We start from the raw sequence: 22,500 nt of genomic DNA, 5'->3' as shown, positions 1-22,500 counted from the left end.
GTGTGTAAAATATCTGAAAATGTAGAAATAATGTCTCCTGAAGTCCACATAAACATTCAAACATCTTTTACGTCTCACCAACAGTGAAAGACCAGAGAAGTTTGAGGTTACTATTAAATATATAAATAGTGAATATTCACACGCCCTCTGCACCAGCAATAGAAACCATGTTTCACCACAGCCTCCGATGGATGTCGTTATTTTCAGGCCTCCACGCCAGCAACAGATCTTCTTTTAAAAACCGGTTGTGCTTCACGACAAAGTGGAACGGAAACCAAATAAAACAATGTGCAGTTGGGATATTTGGGGATTTATTGTATTTCTTTAGAACATAATTGGGTAGAATATTTGACAGTAATAACTTGTAACCGTGCAATAAAATGAGGCCAGAGTGACCAAAGATGTCTGATTTTGTTAAATGTCTGTTTCTTGCTCTCATCTCCTGTTTGTTCACATGATGCACATGTTCATTTGTATATCGATCTGGGAAGTGAGATCTGATCACAAAAGGTTAATGGAGACGTGTACCACCTCGTTTCCAAAAAAGTTTGGACGCTGTCTAAAATGGAAATAAAAACAAAATGCAATGATTTGAAAATCTCATAAACCCATATTTAACTGCAAATAGAGCAAAGACAACAGACCAAGTGTTGAAAGGGAGAAATGGGATTGTTTTATGAAAAACAATTGCTCTATTTGCAGTTAAATATGGGTTTATGAGATTTGCAAGTCATTGCATTTTGTTTTTATTTACATTTTACGCAGCAGCCCAACTTTTTTGGAGACGGATCTGTACTTGGACGTGTCCAGTGGTGATCAGGTCAGTCAGGAGGATGTTCAGGGTGTGAACAGGACCAGACCAGCACTCTGCGTCCCATCTCTGGATCAGTTGGGGTGTTTTATGGGCACATTTTAACACTGAAAATGACATTCTGGAGAAAGAACACGAAAAAAAAAAAAGTTTTGATAGACGAGCAGTGTTTATTTCCTCACGTTTTAAAATATGAAATCTGAGAAAGTTTCCAAATCCCAAGAGTCCTAATTTTCCTGTCAGCATACAGTCATGAAAACGATTCATCTGCAGAGGAGACAGAAAAATAAATGCAGTTTGGTGACAGGTTTTCTGGCGGTTTGAGTTGTTATTATTCTGCTTTCATGCTGGTTGGAATCAGTTTCTGCTGCCTCTGTTTCACAGCTCAGAAAGCAGCGCTTCCTTTCTGTTTCTGTTCTGTGACATCAGAGAAGCTTCGGTTTGACTCCGGAGTCGTCGGACGAGCCACCGCTGGATGCAGCGAGGACTTAAACCGTTGTGGCATCACACATATCGGAGGCGACGGGGACGCTGATGTGGATTTGGATTGCGTCTTATATAAGTTCTGCTGCTGTCCATTCTAGAGTTGATCACACTGATGCCTGCAGCTGGAAACAAACACACAGGCTTGTTGTTGCGTCTTTGGAGGACGTCGATTTCATCTTTGGTGGCTTAACTTAACCAGAACGGCAACGAACCTTAAAGTCGTAATAAAGAATTCAGAACAATATGTTGAAACACATTTTACATGTTAGAAACTAGTTTCTGACAGGACTGTAATCTGTGGACAGTAGTGCTGAATTGTGGAGTTTGACCTGACAACTTATTCTCATCGTTTGTGTGCTCGGGAGGTTTTCACAAATCTTGTCTTGATGAGACACTGAAGCCTGAAACATGAGAACAGCAAGAACATCTGCAGCAATGAGGATCTGTTTGGTGAATATGAACATCATTTTTGATTCAAGTTTTAGTCGAGGCTGCTCTGATGACCTCGGTTATCCCTTCGTTACGGTGTTGTAGGTTTAAGCTGCCGGGGGACCTCCCATGATGCACTGAGCTCCTCACTGCATTTCTCTGTCACCGCTGCATCTCATTATCTTTCTGCCTTCTCTCTCCCAGTTTGGTCCTTCCTCCCGTTAAAATGAGTTTTTCTTCGCAGCTGTCACTCACAAGGGAATTGTTGGATCATTGGGATTCTCTCTCTTTAATGTTGAAAGGTCTCAACCTTACTCAGTTAAGTGCCCTAAAATGACTTGTGTTGTCATTTTGCACAGTGTAAATAAGAATTCAATTTATTTTGAATGACCTGCTTATTGTAAAACACGAAGGATAATTGAATCGTTCACTCCCAGGCCGTATAACTGTGAGGTCAGAGTTACAGCATCTCCCTGCTGTGCCTGAAGAAGAGGACTTTAAAGAACTCGGTGTTCACAGCTTTTTCTCAAAGGAATTATGTTCACATGTGATTGCCTCATTCTTTAAAACTAGATGTTCAACATGAACATCTGACGTTGCTACTTGGGGTAGGGCATATTTTTTGAATATTTGAATAGTCATTAAAATATAAAAAATGTATTTGTGTCCTTCCTCCTCACCTCCCTTGTTTTTACCTGTGAAAGGTTGTCATGTATTACTCTGATGTCATTCTTTGCTTTGCCAGTGGTTGCTCAGAGGAGCTAGCAAAACCTTTTTAGCATCAATATCAGTAAACTGTTCATCACAAGTTAATTTCCGTATGTTGGCTTACAGCAACTTCGACAGCTTCATCCATCTTCCCACACGTTTTACCATGTTTCTGTTCCTGAATAAAGTGAGCTAAGAAACAAGATGACATCCCAGCTCATAGTTTCTCTTTCATCTCTGTTCATGATACTCCGTCTGCATAGAAAGGTTTTCACAGTACAGTGACGTGATAATCGGATCTGGAATAGATCATCACAGCTCCTGCTGAGGCAAGTTGATTTTCAGAAGGTTTTATATTGGAACTTATCTTTTAAAATACTGTTCACATGCTGTTGACGTGACTAATTTGAACATTGTCATGCGAGACTACTTTGTGACATTCAGTAACTTGAACATAAAAATAGTTCTGAGGACATTAAAGAGTCATCAACCTCATTCTGTCCACTTTTTAGAGACTGGAAGTGATTTCCAGAAAACGAACAGGAGAGCTGGTGGAATTTGTGGTTTGTTGTTATTTTATGAATCAAAGAGGCCTCGTGTCGTTTTTCATTGGACATGATCAGAGAGCATGCTGCCTGAATTTAATAAAAACCAAGTCAACCGCGTCATGAATCAAACGTGTGGAGCAGAGTTAACAGAGCTGAACTCAGGATCACAGAATGGAAGAGAGGAAACGGAGGAGAGCAGCAGGAAGGAGTCTCAGAGAAATGGGTCATGCCTTTGGGACGGTGGGAGGAGGAGGAGGAGGGGAGGAGGTGGAGGGGAGGAGGGGGAGGAGGAGGAGGAGGAGGTGGAGAGGAGGAGGGGAAGATGAGAGGGGAGGATGTGGAGGAGGGGAGGAGGAGGAGGGGAGGAGGAGGTGGAGGGGAGGAGGAGGGGAGAAGGAGGAGGGGGAGGGGAGGAGGAGGAGGTGAGGAGGAGGAGGGGAGAAGGAGGAGGTGGAGAGGAGGAGGGGAAGATGAGAGGGGAGGATGTGGAGGAGGGGAGGAGGAGGAGGGGAGGAGGAGGTGGAGGGGAGGAGGAGGTGGAGGGGAGGAGGAGGTGGAGGGGAGAAGGAGGAGGGGGAGGGGAGGAGGAGGAGGGGAGGAGGAGGAGGGGAGAAGGAGGAGGTGGAGGGGAAGATGAGAGGGGAGGATGTGGAGGAGGGGAGGAGGAGGAGGGGAGAAGGAGGAGGGGAGGAGGGGGAGGGGAGGAGGTGGAGGAGAGGAGGAGGAGGTGAGGAGGGGAGAAGGAGGAGGTGGAGGGGAAGATGAGAGGGGAGGATGTGGAGGAGGGGAGGAGGAGGAGGGGAGGAGGAGGTGGAGGGGAGGAGGAGGTGGAGGGGAGAAGGAGGAGGGGAGGAGGGGGAGGGGGAGGAGGTGGAGGGGAGGAGGAGGTGGAGAGGAGGAGGAGGAGAGGAGGAGGAGGGGAGGAGGAGGAGGGGAGGAGGAGGAGGGGAAGATGAGAGGGGAGGAGGAGGAGGGGAGGAGGTGGAGGTGAGGAGGAGGAGGGGATGAGGTGGAGGGAAGGAGGTGGAGGAGAGGAGGAGGAGGTGAGGAGGAGGAGGGGAGAAGGAGGAGGTGGAGGGGAGGAGGAGAGGAGGTGGAGGGGAAGAGGTGGAGGGGAGGAGGAGGGGAGGATGAGAGGGGAGGAGGGGGAGGGGAGGAGGAGGAGGAGGGGAGGTGGAGGGGAGGAGGTGGAGGAGAGGAGGAGGAGGAGGGGATGAGGACAGTGGGAGGAGGAGGAGGGGAGGAGGTGGAGGGGAAGGAGGTGGAGGAGAGGAGGAGGAGGTGAAGAGGAGGATGGGAGGAGGAGGAGGGGAGGAGGAGGGCATCCAGGAGGAAGGAAAAGCTAAGAAGGAAAAGAAGAAAGTGTGAACCTGAGCTCAATATGAAGTGGCGTCATCCACTTCAGCTCCCTACGTTGGGAATAGAACCAGCACCTTCCACACCTGGCAGGAGACAAACAAACAAACAAACCATCTCCATGGTGACGGTGGCTGTTATCATACTCATTAGACAAACGGACCAAACTGACTCGGACAGATAATAACATGCAAATCATGAACAGGCGAGGGCAGTGGAGGGATTTGAGCGCTGAATATTCGCCTTGGGAGTAATTATTATTATTAGTATTATTAGTATTATTAGTATTATTATTATTATCTTCCTCTGAGTCCAACCTCGCGTCTCATCACCACTATTCGTTGGGATTTGTCCAAATCGTCTCTGAATCGATGGGGACGGCCGGATTCTGCAGCTCCGCCGCTGCAGTTCAGAAATGATGCTTTGTGTGTGGCGAGGCCGGGAAGTATCACCACGGTAACGACTGAACATTTAGAGACATGTTTGAACATTTAGAGACACGTTTGAATATTTAGAGACACGTTTGAACATTTAGAGACATGTTTGAACATTTAGAGACACGTTTGAACATTCAGAGACACGTTTGAACATTCAGAGACACATTTGAACATTCAGAGACACATTTGAACATTTAGAGACATGTAGAGACATGTTTGAACATTTAGAGACATGTTTGAACATTTAGAGACATTTAGAGACATGTTTGAACATTTAGAGACATGTTTGAACATTTAGAGACACGTTTGAACATTCAGAGACACGTTTGAACATTCAGAGACACATTTGAACATTTAGAGACATGTAGAGACATGTTTGAACATTTAGAGACATGTTTGAACATTTAGAGACATGTTTGAACATTTAGAGACATGTTTGAACATTTAGAGACATGTCATTTAGAGACATGTTTGAACATTTAGAGACATGTAGAGACATGTTTGAACATTTAGAGACATTTAGAGACACGTTTGAACATTTAGAGACATGTCATTTAGAGACATGTTTGAACATTTAGAGACATGTAGAGACATCTTTGAACATTTAGAGACATGTCATTTAGAGACATGTCATTTAGAGACATGTTTGAACATTTAGAGACATGTTTGAACATTTAGAGACATGTCATTTTGAGACATGTTTGAACATTTAGAGACATGTTTGAACATTTAGAGACATGTCATTTAGAGACATGTTTGAACATTTAGAGACATGTCATTTAGAGACATGTTTGAACATTTAGAGACATGTAGAGACATCTTTGAACATTTAGAGACATGTCATTTAGAGACATGTCATTTTGAGACATGTTTGAACATTTAGAGACATGTTTGAACATTTAGAGACATGTCATTTAGAGACATGTTTGAACATTTAGAGACATGTCATTTAGAGACATGTTTGAACATTGCTGATGAGCTCAACCTGAAATTAACGGTCACTAATGATGTCATGCTAAATGTAGTTGCGCAATATTTGTGTTTATGCTAGCAGTGACATCATAGACGTTTCCTCCAGGTCGTGGAGTTTGAGTGAACCGCCAGATGTTGTGAATAAGGACCGACTGTCCGCACTGTTGTTTGCAAGTGAACAGATCAGATTTGGTGTGTCCAGAAATCACCAACCTATTTGCATGGGTTGCTACGGCAACGACGTACGCATAGTACGCTGGTGACGCAAGTTTTCAACACGGAAGCTGGCAGCAGACGGTATATTTGGGTTACCGTTGTTACCGTTGTTACAGTTGTTACCGTTGTTACCGTTGTTACAGTTGTTACCGGTGTTACCGGTGTTACCGTTGTTACCGTTGTTACAGTTGTTACCGTTGTTACCGTTGTTACCGTTGTTACAGTTGTTACCGTTGTTACCGTTGATACCGGTGTTACCGTTGTTACCGGTGTTACCGGTGTTACCGGTGTTACAGTTGTTACCGTTGTTACCGTTGTTACCGTTGTTACAGTTGATACCGTTGTTACCGGTGTTACCGTTGTTACCGTTGTTACAGTTGTTACCGTTGTTACCGTTGTTACAGTTGTTACCGTTGTTACCGTTGTTACCGTTGTTACAGTTGTTACCGGTGTTACCGGTGTTACAGTTGTTACCGTTGTTACCGTTGTTACCGTTGTTACAGTTGATACCGTTGTTACCGGTGTTACCGTTGTTACCGTTGTTACAGTTGTTACCGTTGTTACCGTTGTTACAGTTGTTACCGTTGTTACCGTTGTTACCGTTGTTACAGTTGTTACCGGTGTTACCGTTGTTACAGTTGTTACCGTTGTTACAGTTGTTACAGTTGTTACCGTTGTTACCGTTGTTACCGTTGTTACAGTTGATACCGTTGTTACCGGTGTTACCGTTGTTACCGTTGTTACAGTTGTTACCGTTGTTACCGTTGTTACCGTTGTTACCGTTGTTACCGTTGTTACCGGTGTTACCGTTGTTACCGTTGTTACAGTTGTTACCGTTGTTACAGTTGTTACCGTTGTTACCGTTGTTACAGTTGTTACCGTTGTTACAGTTGTTACAGTTGTTACCGTTGTTACCGTTGTTACAGTTGTTACCGTTGTTACCGTTGTTACCGTTGTTACCGTTGTTACAGTTGTTACCGGTGTTACAGTTGTTACCGTTGTTACAGTTGTTACCGGTGTTACCGTTGTTACAGTTGTTACCGTTGTTACCGTTGTTACCGTTGTTACAGTTGTTACCGGTGTTACCGTTGTTACAGTTGTTACCGGTGTTACCGTTGTTACCGTTGTTACCGTTGATACCGTTGTTACCGGTGTTACCGTTGTTACCGTTGTTACAGTTGTTACCGTTGTTACAGTTGTTACAGTTGTTACCGTTGTTACAGTTGTTACCGTTGTTACCGGTGTTACCGTTGTTACCGTTGTTACAGTTGTTACCGTTGTTACCGTTGTTACAGTTGTTACCGTTGTTACCGTTGTTACAGTTGTTACCGTTGTTACAGTTGTTACAGTTGTTACCGTTGTTACCGTTGTTACAGTTGTTACCGTTGTTACAGTTGTTACCGGTGTTACCGGTGTTACCGGTGTTACCGGTGTTACCGTTGTTACCGTTGTTACAGTTGTTACCGTTGTTACCGTTGTTACCGGTGTTACCGTTGTTACAGTTGTTACAGTTGTTACCGTTGTTACCGGTGTTACCGTTGTTACCGTTGTTACAGTTGTTACCGGTGTTACCGGTGTTACCGTTGTTACCGTTGTTACCGGTGTTACCGGTGTTACCGGTGTTACCGTTGTCCTCTATACTTTCTGTTAGCTCTGCTAGCGGTAGCTCCGATTCTGCTCACGCTGTCTCTGAGAGTCACGTTGTCCCCAAAACAAGAAATGCGATCTGAGCCAGCAGAGCGTCCGCACTGAGATCTGCAGAAATCTGACTGGAATCACATTTCCAACCTCCACATGTGGTTTGGATCCGGATGGATGTTGTTTTGTATTGCTGTTCTGACTTTGATGAAGATCTTTGGGCAGATGGTCTGAAGAAACTTCATGTCTCTTTATTCTTTCTGTTCATTCTTCAACACTGTTTCTTCTCTGCTCAGTCTTGTATGTTCTCTCTCTACATCTGAGAGTTCAGTGTTTCTAATTCATACCCAGTTTACAGTCATCTCTGAACACACACACACACACAGACACACACACACACAGACACAGACACACACACACACACACACACACACACACACAGACACACAGACACACACACACACACACACACACACACACACACACACACACACACACACACACACACACACACACACACACACGGGCGACACAGCACATTACAAGGCAAAATGGTAATGAACAACCGAGGCTTAAAAATTCAATTAGCAGTGTGCGTGTGTGTGTGTGTGTGTGTGTGTGTGTGTGTGTGTGTGTGTGTGTGTGTGTGTCTGTGTGTGTGTGCGTGCGTGTGTGTGTGTGTGTGTGTGTGTGTCTGTGTCTGTGTGTGTGTGTGTGTGTGTGTGTGTGTGTGTGAATGACATGCAGGCGGAACTGATTCACATTTTAAAGTAATACTCGGATGTGGGTGAATCGTCTCTGACAGTAAGTGTGTGTTTAGTGAGGAACTCAGATTAGGAGAGATATTAAGATCCAGTCGTGCTGCTTGAACGTCCATGAATTTGTGATGCTGAAACAAATTCTGCAGGTATTTCCGAGGGTTGTTAGGAGCAACAACAACAAACGCAACAATAGTAACCACCCCAGGTATCTATGGGCAGAGAAATGTGTCAGTAGGAACTGAGTTTGAATTATTTCTATGATGTCAGTTCATGTCACAGTGCTGCCCTCCGCAACAGGAGCCGTCTCAACTTTTCCAATGCGCCTCATATGAAAAGGAGGCTGACGTATACACGGATAGCATAACAGTCGTGGTGAAATGCACTCGACTGCTTTTCCTTTAAAGACCCGGATGTGTGACACACAAACTGAAAATTAATTTCATGAACTGCATTTGAATCATGAGAGCTGAATGTCAAATTTGAATTTTCAGTGAGGATCAAACACGGTTTCAAAGCAATTTCCAGTTTATTGAAATTCAGTTTCAAATAAAAAGAACATTTTAATTATGCTATTCAGATTCAGTTTTTCAAAACAATTATTGAAGTTGAATACTAATCTAATTATGAGATTAAAATGTGCTTTTTAATGAAAATATTCAAATTGAGAAATTCCCATTCAAATATCAGTGATTAAAATTGAATTTCTGCTGACACATATTTCTGTCTATAGACATCAGGCCACCAACACAACCAATACAACCAACACAACCAATACAACCAACACAACCAATACAACCAACACAACCAATGCAACCAATTAAACCAACACAACCAACGCAACCAACGCAACCAACGCAACCAACACATTTGAAGCCAGTACCCAGCTCCTGCAGTGATACGTGATCATAAAATGACGCAGTCGTCATGTTTTTCTCTCTTTGGGGATCTTTAACTGGGACTCATCTTCATCTCCTGGTGTTTTGATGAGACTCTGGCTCGTCTTGGTGTTTTTAGCACTCATCTTACACTTGTGAGAGTATTGGTTATCTTATCCAGCTCTTATGGGTGTTGGGTTTTCACTCACCTCCCTCTCGTGGGAGTTTTAACTTAAACTTGTCTCAGTCTAAAACACCATTCTGACATAGTTTTATGTGTTTGGAATAACATTCATATTGTTCTTGTGAATGCCTCACTTTCAAACATTATCTTGTAAATTTGCATTTCCCCGTAGAGACATCAGTTTATTTTCCCTACATGCATTTAGTAGCTGCAGTAAGGACTGAAAGTAGTAGGACTGCGCCTGCAACAGTTTTTGTTGGGTTATTTTTGGAGGAGGCTCACATTCCTGTGAGTAAAGCACATAAACTTTGCGTTGAGCTGATAACGAGAATAGAACAACTTTAACAACATGCAGCAGGTAGATCTTCAGAATGAAGCAGAAAAGATGATCGTTTTCAGGCTTATTATTCACCGAACAGAAAACAGTCCTGCAACTTCACAAGTGTCACACAGTAATGTTACTGCAAACAGGAGGACAAGAAGTTGTAAAATATACTGTCAAATTTGAACTTCCTGAATCAATACCTCCTTAATTAAGCATATTTAAAACCCAAACAATGCTTCATTCCTACCGGGGGAAGCAAGACAGCAAACTATAATCATAGGCTACAACCTCATTTGCATCCATGGGCAACACTGAAGAAAGGAGAGGTACTCTAAAAAAGATTTAATAACCTCAACCTTATGCAGAGTATTGTCACCAGAATCACTTCACACATCAAATGTCCCCTGTTTTGTTTACCAATAAAGAAATCCAGAAAATTATGCAACCGCAAATTATTTTAAGACTAAGAGTTGTAGAATAACTAACGGGAGACCGTTGATATGTGAAGTGGTTTGTGAGACACTTAACTGTGTAAGAAATGAAGTTATTGAAGACATAAAAAACAAATCCACAAAATTAATTGAAAGCACATTATCACAAACTAAGTGTTGTAGAATAATCAACAGGAGACCGTTGATATGTGAAGTGGTTTGTGAGACACTTAACTGTGTAAGAAATGAAGTTATTGAAGAATTAATTGAAAGCACTTTATCACAAACTAAGAGTTGTAGAATAACCAACAGGAGATCATTGATGTGTGAAATGATTCTGGAAAAAAAGGACAGTTAACAATGAGGGAGCGGGAGAATGAACAGCTGATGGATGTAAACATCACTCAGTGGGTGGAAACTAGCTTGTTGATCAAATCACGTTTAAATTTCAGATTTTACTGTCTCACCTTGATGAACAGCAAAACAGAAGTACTTTCTTTTGAAAATATCAGGCCTTGATTCGCTTTCAAAGCTTGCAAGGATTTTGACTTGTCTTTGGGATTTAAATGATCTTAACTACAGTCCTGGTTTCAAGTCCAGTTTACAGAAAGCTTCAGGTTACGAGTTGTTACTTCCTGCTGCAGAAAAGGTGTCCGAAGATAGTGAGAGTGGTAAACCACGAAGACAGTTGTCTTTCTCCTGCTCATACACACACACACACACACACACGTGCACGCACACACGCACGCACGCACACGCACACGCACACACACACACACACACACACACACACACTGACCTCCCTGTGAGCTGCAGCTGCTGGTCTCCTGTCTCTTTAATTGCTTTAATTGACTGGGAGGATGGAGAGTCACTCCAGAGACCAAAACACTCAAGCTCAAAGAGCTGAGCAAGATAAAGAGACGACCAACTGATACACACTGTAACTGTGTGTGTGCGCGTTGTCCACAACCTCGTTATCAGAGTCACATGAAGTGTTCAGCATGTTTTCATTTCGTCGGCCACTTAAACACAAATCATTTGAGAGTGTCTGAGGAACAAAGCTGGACCTCAAGTTTAAGGTTTAATCACCTTTTCTGTATCAATAAAGTCAACATTATGTACGATATTTAAAACGTCACGTAGTATTTAGCACCTTTTATCCCAACCTTAAAACACTAACTTTTTTACAAGCGCATAGATATCTACAGATTAATAACTGTAACAGTGTGAACAGTCAGAGAAGCAATATTACCATTTGCCTTGTAAAACATAATTAATGATTTGTGGAGACATCTGCAATTCATTTTTGATTAAGTGAATTAATGCATTTTTAACATAAATTAAAGTAGACCAATGTATCCTGTACAAGTTTAATCTGATGAAATGTTTTATGGCTCTTTGCAAACCGGACATGATCAGTTTCAGATGAAATGATAGCAGTGAATTTGTTTTACCAAACCACAAGTTCAAACAGAAAGAGCTGATGGTCAGAGTTGATGATGAAGGAGAGCTTCATTCAGCCAGTAGCTGTTCTACAAATCTACTGAGCACATTCACATTTTCCAGATCTGTTGATAAAATTAAGGAGCTGAAGACAAAGTGGATGATGTCAGAACGATGACGACATCATCAAGCAGTATTTCAGAGTGAGAGTGGAGAAGTTTGACCAGCGCTTCGTCACGTCTTAAACCGCCGTGCAACAGTTTATGTTTCCATTCTACTTCAGAGAACGGGAGAAATCTCTTGGAGTCCCACAAGGAACTGCTCGGGTCCACTTAGATTTCACGAAAAATTGTATCATGTCTAAATAAAAATGCAGATGATGCAGCTCTGCTCTGTAGTTTACCAACACTGATGGAGAAGTAATTAGAAAACTGTCATTTTTACTGTCTGACATACATTTTAGTAACAGAAAAACGCATGTGCGAATTTCACACAGAGGTGGAATGAAAGGGATGCGCAGTAACTCTAATTAAATAGTAGTTACTGTATGTAACTGCAGTTCTACAAGTAGGTTCATATTTTGTGTTTTTCAGAGGGGGCAGGCGGTTCCTGCTGGCGGTGAATTTAATAATGAATTGAAATACTGAAAAAAATTATGAGTTGTCGTTCTCATACTCTTCAAATGTTACTGGGTAATTCCTAAAGTTATGCATACATTAACAAGCCAGCAAAGAACGCACCACATATAAATATGACTGGTCCTGGACCCTGGAGACCTGGACCTTCCCCAGAACACTGAGACCAAGCTGGTATTAAGCAAGTAACCTAAACTCCCAGTTAACACGCCAGTCTCCAAATGTCAAAGTGACAGTTAGTGGCATAAGTAACTGGAATGTCGTTTTTGGATTTCAAATTGTAGCCTGATGTCTACTATAATGTCTTACTGACCCAAAACATAACATTTAGACTGCTGGCAGAGAATCTGGATGTTAAGCTTCAATACTTCATTACAAAAGGGGTGAAATGTATTTTTCCCTGATTGATTTTAGTCATAGTAATGTTTCTGTTGTCAGGTTTTTCTTTCATCCCCTAAAACTTTCTCTGAGCTCTAATACAGTATATTGCACACAGTGTAGACAGCACACTCTGTTGATGATGGTGATGCACTTAAGCCTCGGCGCCTTTCTGTCTATTAATGTCTCCCATAAACTGTATTGATCTTAAGCCACACTTCACTTACTAAATTACATTACAGGTGAATTACTTTGGTTCTATTAAATAAATATGAACAGTAAAATGAAAGGAGGAAGCTAAGCACTATTAAGTCTGTGTGTGTGTGTGTGTGTGTGTGCGTGCGTGCGTGCGCGTGTGTGTGTGTGTGTGTGTGTGTGTGTGCGTGCGTGCGCGTGTGTGTGTGTGTGTAGCCACTATAACTCTCAAGGGCAGGTCAAGGTGTTGAGGCAACATTAATCTGAATGAGGGGGCTCTCTTCTCTTCTGCTCCTTCCTCCCCTCTCATTTCTTTTTTATTCTTACTGATGATCACCATTTATTTATTTTTAAAATCCCCTGTGCATTAAGTGGACACCCAGCCAGTGGATGGGTGTAGTGGTTATAGTACTGTTTATACATTTTATAGTCAGTGGTGATTCAATGTCATTTACAGAAACAGTTGTATAACAATAAAGTATACATTTTCTGCATTATAGAGCCAAGTAGGGACAAACTGTTGACATGGGGAAAACAGGAGGACCCGAAGTTGAGCCTTGGGGGACACCACATGTACTATCTGCAAGAACCAGGAGTTTATTTTAAATGATTAAAAGAAAGAGATGATTCAAGGGCAAGAAAGGGTTGGTTTTTGCCCTGTAAAATGTTTCTTCCGGACACGAGTAAACCTATCAAACCAATTCATGAATACAATAAAAGAGAGCAGTCTCTTACCGGCCACAGTGACCCTCGCTGTCCGGCTCACGATACTTCCCAGTCCGTCCAGCGTGGCGAGGCACTGGTATTCTCCCTCATCGGGCCGGTGGTGCCGTGAGTGCACCACATTCTGCACCAGCAGTGAGCCATTACCCAGCAGTCGCCGCCGCTCATCAACCACTGTGCTAAGTAGCACTCCGTCCTTACGCCACGTGATGGTGGGAGGTCCCGCCGCTGCATCCGACTGGGCCTGGCAGTCAAGCTGCAGCACACCGCCGCGCACCGTGACCATGTCCTGAGGCTCCTGGGTGAAAGTAAAGTCCACAAAACCTCCGAGAGTATACGAGGAAGAGGAGGACGATGAGGAGGCATCTGAGGCTGTAGGAGGAGCAAAAGAGATGAGGAGGAGTTAATTGGAGGCACAAAATTATGAGGTCACCAAAAGTACAGCAAGTTATCTGAGCAAATGCAACGCAATGCTAACACATAAACTCAGCTCTAACACATAAACTCAGCTCTAACACATAAACTCAGCTCTAACACATAAACTCAGCTCTAACACTCAGCTCTAACACATAAACTCAGCTCTAACACATAAACTCAGCTCTAACACTCAGCTCTAACACATAAACTCAGCTGCAACCAAATACAGGTGGTTTACAACAGGGATGAAATACAGCAGGGCGTCCAGTGGAGAAGGTGCCATATTCAATACAAGATACAATAAATCAAAACAAAATAAACTAAATCGGTGATACTAGAAGTAAACAAACATCTCATTATGTGAGATCAAAAACAATCATCATCACTGGGCAAAGCAGGCAACTGCCACAAGGCCCAATATTCCCTCTGTCAGAAATCTGATTGTTTGCTAATTAGTTTTGGTATATACGCCACAAGTGTAATTGTATAATAGGACCTTTAGGTGTGCTTTTATTGTTGCCTGTCTAATTTACCACAAACAGGGGTTAACTGGGAGAATACAATCAATTCATGTCCCAGGGTCGCCCGTAGCAATGTAATGTGGCCATGGCTGTCGTGGTAGAAGAATATTGTCAGAAAACCGAGATAAATACAAATATCCATTCTATCCCAATGTATTTCACAGGATTAGCTAATCAGATGACTTCCTGAACCCTACATGAATAATAAGGGCAACACGCCGAAATGAGTCCAGACATCTGCCGCTAATAATTTACGACTCAATGCAATCAGCTAATAAAGCACAACAGCAAAGTCATTGATTTTCAGTTTCACCCTACAGCCATCGGTTTAAAACACAGTAGGTCAATAAGTTAAATATATGAATGTGACATATATATGGCCTCAATTTATAAAAAAACAACCTGTTACATTTTTTTTATTTCCACACAATAAAAAAAACTATCTTCATCCCACACAACAAACCTCGTTATTTTTTTCATTAATATGACTGATGATACCACATTTTGTTGCAGGCTTTTGTAGAGCTTCCATAGGTCTCAAAGCTTTGCCATCCAAATGATCAAGATACGTGACATTTAACTTCTTTACCAAAAAAACAAAATTCTGCTCACTCGTTCCAAATGTTGGAGCCTTTTGCTGCCACGCTTTTTTGGTGTTTCCCTTGCAGCAGTATTCCAGCTTCTTTATTAGTACTCCAACTAACATATCTGGGATTCTTAAAACTGGCATACTGGTCTATACAGGTGGAAATCTGAACCCAGGATATGATGTGACAATGTTTTGTTGACCCATCCATCCAGCCCAACCTCCTCCCTACATGTACTTTTTAGCTCTATAACATTACCTGACTTCCTCTATGCCATAAAACCTAGCATAATTACTATGACCACTAGCGGGCACTGAAACAACCGACGCCATCTCCACCAGAGGTTTCTCAACTATAAATAGTGGTTATCTGTGGGCTCCAGGAACGGGACCACGGCAACAAAAATGAAATCCTTGCAATATGCAGGGGATGTTTAGCAGCTATGACGACACAGAGCACTCAGTTGGTCTTCCAGACTGCATCTCTCTGGTGTGTACTCTATCAGTTTCTATCACACTGTTGGCATACGACACATATCACCTGTACTTCAGTGATTTGGAGGCAACTTTAGGAACATTTTTCCTTCACTGCAATCAGTTGTGATGCACACAGTTGTGATTTGTTTTAATAGTTGTGCTTTGAATAAAAGAAATCTTTCAATCTTAATTCGACTTATACTGAAGTGTCTTTAATGAAAGTCTGACAGCATTCAGTGTTGAGTTCTGTCGTAAAGTTTACAGTCTAGAATACATTTCTTTTTTTAAACTGTTCATCTTTATTGCTCAATCTAAAAGATTTGTAAGAATAATAATAGAAATGTAATTAAATGTGAGAAGTTATATTATTTTGATGAAGTAATTCAAATAGTTACTTCATATATTATATTTTTAACAAGGTAACTAGTAATCTGTCACCTTTTATATTTCCGACCAGTCATTCAAACTCATCCTTCGTGTTGCAAACAAAACTTGATTTATATTATGTTTCTCATAAGTTACCATTTTATTTCAACAAGCTTTTAACACGTCAAAATAAACTAAACACTGAAACATTAATGCTTTCCTGTAGTGTGAGAGCCCAAATAATGACTGTGCAAATGAAATAATCTTAGCAGCATTCCTGCAAAACTACGCCCAGGTACCAGCAACCCACGTCACCGCGGTGTGCAGCTAGCTCACCTGCAAATGCTGAACTGGGCCGAACTCTTCCAAAAGTAGTGCATACATAAAACTGGGTTCTCCATAAGTGAGTACTGGCAGTTTTCTACCAAATACTAAGGTACAAGTATAGCTGAGTATCAATGAAGACACAGCACACTGGGCTGGTTTCACCTGAGGAGCTGGAAGTGGTCCCACCCAAAACCCATCCTGGGTGCAACGGCTAATGCAGACAGTTCCACCTGAGGAACTACTCAGCTTTGCTGTCTTCCTGTATAAATCATGTGACAAAATTACATTTTGTAATCATATTTAATCTCTTTAGGCTGATATTATATCCCAGAAGTTGCAAGAAATTAAAACAATGACAAATTTAATTGGAAAATGGCACAAAAGTGGCCATTTTTGGGTGTGCCACATATGGGTCTTAGTCATTGCGCAATTTGCTTTAATAAACCTTCCACATGCAATTTTTCATGGAACTCTAACCTCAGAAGTCACTTTTCATGTTAGCAGGACTGAGACATATACATATATGAACAAATCTCAAAGTGTTTTGATCATTTGAAGTAAAAGCATAAACATGCAGATTTCTCTTCACAATTTCATCATTTGTGTGACATTTCTGTTTTCATCTCTTCCCACATGATCTTCACATTTTTGAAACACTGAAGCAATCTAACAGTTTACAGAGCATCAAACATCTTCCCTCCACGTCTGCCTCAACAGCCACAGGTGCAATCAAACCCCGAACCCATACTGCCTTGCTCTGGGCAGTATGGGTAGCAGCTTTGTTCTGTTTTATGAAGCACATGAAGTCTAAAATTCGTATGTATTTCCTCGTGCTTTAATGTGCAGGATCTGCTTATCCCTGTGTATGTGCTTGTTTGTCATTAGTTTTGTCATATGTGTCTCTTTACATCAGAGAACGTGTCAAAGTGAGTCTAACCTCCAACCTGTCAATGCAGCATACGTCATCATTTCTATCAAACACACAGCAACCTGTTGTAGTCTTTGTTTTTTATGTTTTTACTTTGTTTAATCTTGGGAAAGTCTTCGACAGCGGCATCTCCTCTTGTCTTTGATGTCGACGCTGCTGAAAAGTGTTTCATCCTGATCAGAGAGGCGGTTTGTTCAGTCAAAGCTGCCGTTCAGCATTTGTGTGTTTCCTGAAAGTCTGAACAGAGGCTCAGAAGAGCCTGAAGTCACGTCGTTACGGTGCACAGTCGGCTTTGAAGCACAGAGAATGTTCTTTTTTTTGTGTTTTTGATTTTACTGACGTTGCTTTTAAACCTGCACAGTTTCTATTTCTCTGTCAGGAAAACTGATAAGACAACCATTAGGTATAAAGACTTCGTAATCTCCTGGTCTGTTCCCAGCTGCAATGAGGATGCAGACAACCATCAACAAAAAAGCCATTAATCTCATGATGCGGGCCCTATTTTCATACGCAAAGGAGAGGTGGCAGCTGCAGTTAAGTAGGTGTGGCCAACTTTTGGGGTATTTCTGTGTACACAAGCAAAAGAGGCATCTGTGGCGCAGCATGTAGGAGGAATATATAACGAGAAGGTGTGACAGCCAATCACGGCTGATCAAATGAGCTCCTCTCATTCACTTTGAGACCTCTGTGAAACTGTCAGTTTCGACCGATTGAAGAAGGAGCAGACCGCCACCTCATCCAAACTTCACGCAGGAGGAAACCGACATACTTGTCCAGGAGGTTCATTCTCGTAATCACAGAGTTTATGGCGTTATGAGTCGGCCTCCACGGGCTGATGATGTTAGCTTAGCTTGGGAAAAGGTAACTAATATGGCACATGTCTCTTCCCCTGGTATTGTGAGAACTGTTGCCAAGTGTAGAAAGCGGTTCAATGATACCATACAAAAACCTGCGTCTTATAAACGGCAATCACTGGCATTAATTAAATGTCAAAGTGATCAAAGAACACTCATCCGATATGCTGAAATCAGGTGCTGGAACAATGTTGAGTGAGCAGAAGTGAATTACACAAACCTAAAGCTCCCAACGCAATTAATTTATTACCAACACTGATGAAGAGCAATGTGCTTGAAACATCACTGATGATGAGGTTTTAGTAAATGAATTGCATCAGGATCTTTGTTTACCTAATTTACTTCCATCATTAATTAAATGCTCAAAGCTGCTGTGCATAAATGATGCTGTGTCACACTCTTGCACGGCTTAATAAACCAGAGGAATGCCTTTTATAATTATAAATACTGCATGATCACGTGTGCAAACTTGTATATGAATTGATTGCCATGTTCGTCCAATTAAAAGCCAGTCTTAAATTTAATTTTGCAATTAGCAACAGATAACTGATTTGATCTTTGAAAAGTCACATTCAAGTTTAACAACTAATATGTTCTATTGATTTTTAGCTTTTTTGGATGAGCAGGTCATATGTCACTAAAACAATGGTTAAAAAAAATAAATGAACGACTCTTAAGATGTGATTATTCTGAGGTAAATATTTTGTAAGGTTTAAGCTCAAACAATTTTGGTAAAGCTTCAAAAAAAGATCATGGCTGGGGTTAAAAACATACTTTTCTAAGATTGGAGGACCTTTGTCAGAAAAATTACAAAACTTAATTATGGAACAGAAATGTTTTAATTTTAAATGAGAAACATACAGCGATCTCCTGTTTTAAAGTCCAGTGTTATGTGGACACATCCATCCACCCCGACATCCTCCTTCATCCACTCACACTGTCTACAGCCAATAATCTCACCTAACAATCCAAAATAACTACGCTGCTTAAAAAAATTAAACCTGACAATACCGTCTAAAATCCGTAGAAAGGTATTACTGGCTTGTAATCGTCATGTATTAACATAACATCCATTCCACAAAGACACACACACACACACACACACACACACACACACACACACACACACACACACACACACACACACACACACAGTAACTCAGCTACATCTCAGATACATCTCAGACAGATATTTGCCTCCAACACACCCCCAGTCCTGTGTTGCATCTTCAGATAAGGTGGACGTGAAGCCCTTATAGGGTCCCTCAGATCCTTCTATACCTCCTCGTTTCCTTCCCTATCCTTCTATCTCTCTCCTCGTCTCCCTCCTTCTTCCCTTCCTCTCATTTATTCTTTCTCTTTTCCTTCACGGTTTCCTTCTCATTGATTCCCCTTCAGCAGTCCTCCCCCTCTCTCTCTATCAGTAAATCACTATCTTGACAGCTCTATCTGTATTCACTTCCACTGGTCACACATACACACACACAGACACACACACACATACATACACACACACACACACACACACACACACACACACACACACACACACACACACACTGAGTCAGTCACTTCATCAGCGTGTCCTTGTCCTCGTTGTCCTGCAGTTTGATGCTATCACTCCGTCTTTTCTCTCTTCACTGCTTCTCACTCAACCTTTCTTCATATTCAATCTGGAACATGAAGCTGTTTTTCAATTCTTTATTTTTTAACACAAACTTTTAAGTTTAGGTGCTGACGATGCTAAATGCATTTTTCTGTCATTTTTTAGACCAGATGACAAATTTAATAAATAATTCTTAGTTCCAACTTGAAAAACATGAACATCTTCCACTTAAAGTTTGTCATCGATTTCTGTCTGTCACAGATTTCATTTCTTGACACTCAAGCATGTGAGAAATTGAAAACTCTCAAATGAAGAAACAGATTATTGAGACAGCAAAGATGAAAAAATGTTGTGAAATCACAACGACTGGAACCTGTTTACGAGTAGAGATTTGTAGTGAAAAGCATTTTCTGTATGTTTTGAACGCTCTTACATGTCTTTGGAGATTTTCCAGAGCAATGCTTCAGAGCGAGTGTACATGATTGTTGTTGATCATCTGAAATCACGCACCTATCAAACAACATCAATGGGCCCTCGCTCCTCCAACACTGGGTCAGGACACGCAGGCTGGAGGGAGCTTTGCGTTTCGTTGTGATCGATACAGCTTCATCATTGTTCTTGTTTTAGAAGAGAGATCAGATTTCTCACCTTAGCTCCTCTTAAGTGGAAAACCAAGGATGGAATTTAAAATCCCTCCTCTTACTTTAAAAGCCCAAAGTTTTGTTGTATCTGAAAGACTTCATCGTATCATGTTATTCCAGCCAGGGCTTGGGAGGCAAACATCCTCTCTCAGCTTTAACTTTCCTGCTGATAATGTTTACAGTCGGGGCTGGCTCGTATGAGCCTGAACAATCCTTTAGTTCTGCTGCTGTAGGCCTATAGGCTGCTGGGTACCTCCCATGATGCACTGTGGCTAAATGCTGCTCAGGAAGGGAGTCACTGGGTTTCTCTCTATAATACTGTAAAACTATATAAAGTGCCCTGAGATGAATTAGATTGTGATTTGGTGCTATATAAATAAAATAAAATAAAATAAAATACAAAATATAATTGTATTTCTTTGTCTCTTTCCCTGCGTTTCAATACCCTATTGATATACTATTAAGAATGCCAGGTAAATATGTAGTATGTCCTAGTACATAGTATGTTAACCGCAGTATGCCAAAAGTACTTTATTCTGCAGTCTGCAGGTCAGCATGCTACTCCAGCTGTTCTGACCCACAATCCTTTGCGCAGCGGAAGATTCATCACATCGCCTGAGCTGTCGAGACAGTTGGTGGCGCTGATGCTCCGCCCACAAAATGAAGAAGAAGAAGAAGAAGAAGAGGGATTAAAATGACCGAAATAACCAAGAGGGTCAAAGGTCAAGATGCATTTTTATGATGATGTAGTGTTTCCCAATTGTACTCATACTATGTGGAACAGTACGTACTTTTTAAGGGAAGCTCCAGTACGTACTAAAAGTAAGTCTTTACATCACTGTATCCATTTTATGTTTGTTTTGGATAACATTTTGTCGGTGGTGGATTTGTGGCCTTTTTATATCTCTTTGATGTCATCTTATATCTCTTTAGTTGCTTGATGTTCTCTAATGATTATTGATGACAGTCACTCTGCAGTCAACGGGGGCTCTGCTGTGATTGAGGAGTGAAGCTCCATGCCAGAGTGTTTTCCATCAGCCAAGTGGAGGAGACTTGGCAAGAAGTGAGGATGGTGACAGAAAGTACCAGATCAACCAATTATTTTGTGAGCGTGTTTAGACTGAACAAAAAACAAAACATAGAGAAAACTCCTCGTTGTTGGTTCTTTCTGCAGATTGTGAAGCTTCTTAAGATGCTCTGAACCTGAAGGAGACACTTGTTCAGTCTGGTTTTCATAGAAGCCACGTTCCTTAATTTTCAAAATAAAATACCATGTTCAGACGTCGTTATTATCACATCACTACGTCGGGAATAACAATAATAAACACAATTAAAACAGAACAAAAATCAATTATACAACAACATAGCCAGCTTTCTTATTATAGAAGCACAAAAGGTAAGGAAATGACCAAATCATCAAGTCAACAAAATGCTTCTTGTGGGACCTTTACAGCAGAATCCAGGGACGACCACAGAGTCAGTGTCCGTCATCCCATCATCTCCCTCACTCTGGTTACTAGGTAACCTATCAACAATCAACAATCAATAACTGAACAAAACAAACACCAGACTAAACACTGTGTGGCCGTAACCATCGCCAAGAAAACTATCCTCGTGAAAACAAGAAAGATCACACACACATTACGCACTGGAAAAACCTTCCAATAGATTACTTTTCTCTGGAAGATGTATCATCGTACATCAAAAACTCTCAGTTTGGTCATCTCTCACAAACTTGATCCCATCCATCGTGTTATCTTACTTTAGTTTTCTTTGCCCGTCCACCAATAATAATTTAAACACACACACGTTTGTCTTTTGTGTTGCAATTCATAAGTAATATAAAAATAAAAAAGTAGGATCCCGGGATAAGAGCCTAAAATGTGGTGACCTGCAGAGACATAAAAGGAAAACTAACGCTGGCAGTAACATGATACTTCACCAATTCACCAATTAACACGCAGCAGCGGTGACAAAGAGCTGCGATACGAGCGTCCGTGTGAAACCGACGGGACCTCATCAGACCAACTTTAAAAGCATTCAGATCCGGTCTCAGTGAACGGAGCAGCAGGTGGACACCTTGACAGAAGACACTGTTTGGTCCCAGAGGGACAGGATATACAGCTGTCCTGGACTTTAAATGATAAGATGAGAGTCAGTGACAGCGATGTGGACAACAGCCAAGACCATGCGAACACACACACACACACACACACACACACACAC

At 41.6% G+C, this 22,500-nt stretch overlaps 1 protein-coding gene across 1 annotated transcript in view; it reads right to left on the bottom strand.

Annotated features, from left to right (window-relative positions):
- Positions 1-22,500, bottom strand: part of dcc (DCC netrin 1 receptor) — a 328,455-nt gene that overhangs the window by 221,778 nt on the left and 84,177 nt on the right. The window contains 1 exon segment of the mRNA XM_069168937.1: positions 13,564-13,923. Within this exon segment, the coding sequence (XP_069025038.1) occupies positions 13,564-13,923 (360 nt within the window).

The sequence above is a fragment of the Embiotoca jacksoni genome, unplaced genomic scaffold (assembly GCF_022577435.1).
Source record: "Embiotoca jacksoni isolate LCO1_2020_lvr unplaced genomic scaffold, fEmbJac1.0.p SCAF_42, whole genome shotgun sequence".
In the NCBI taxonomy this organism is placed as follows: domain Eukaryota; kingdom Metazoa; phylum Chordata; class Actinopteri; family Embiotocidae; genus Embiotoca; species Embiotoca jacksoni.
The sequence above is the reverse complement of the archived record's forward strand: the minus strand, read 5'-3'. Positions and strand labels throughout refer to the sequence as shown.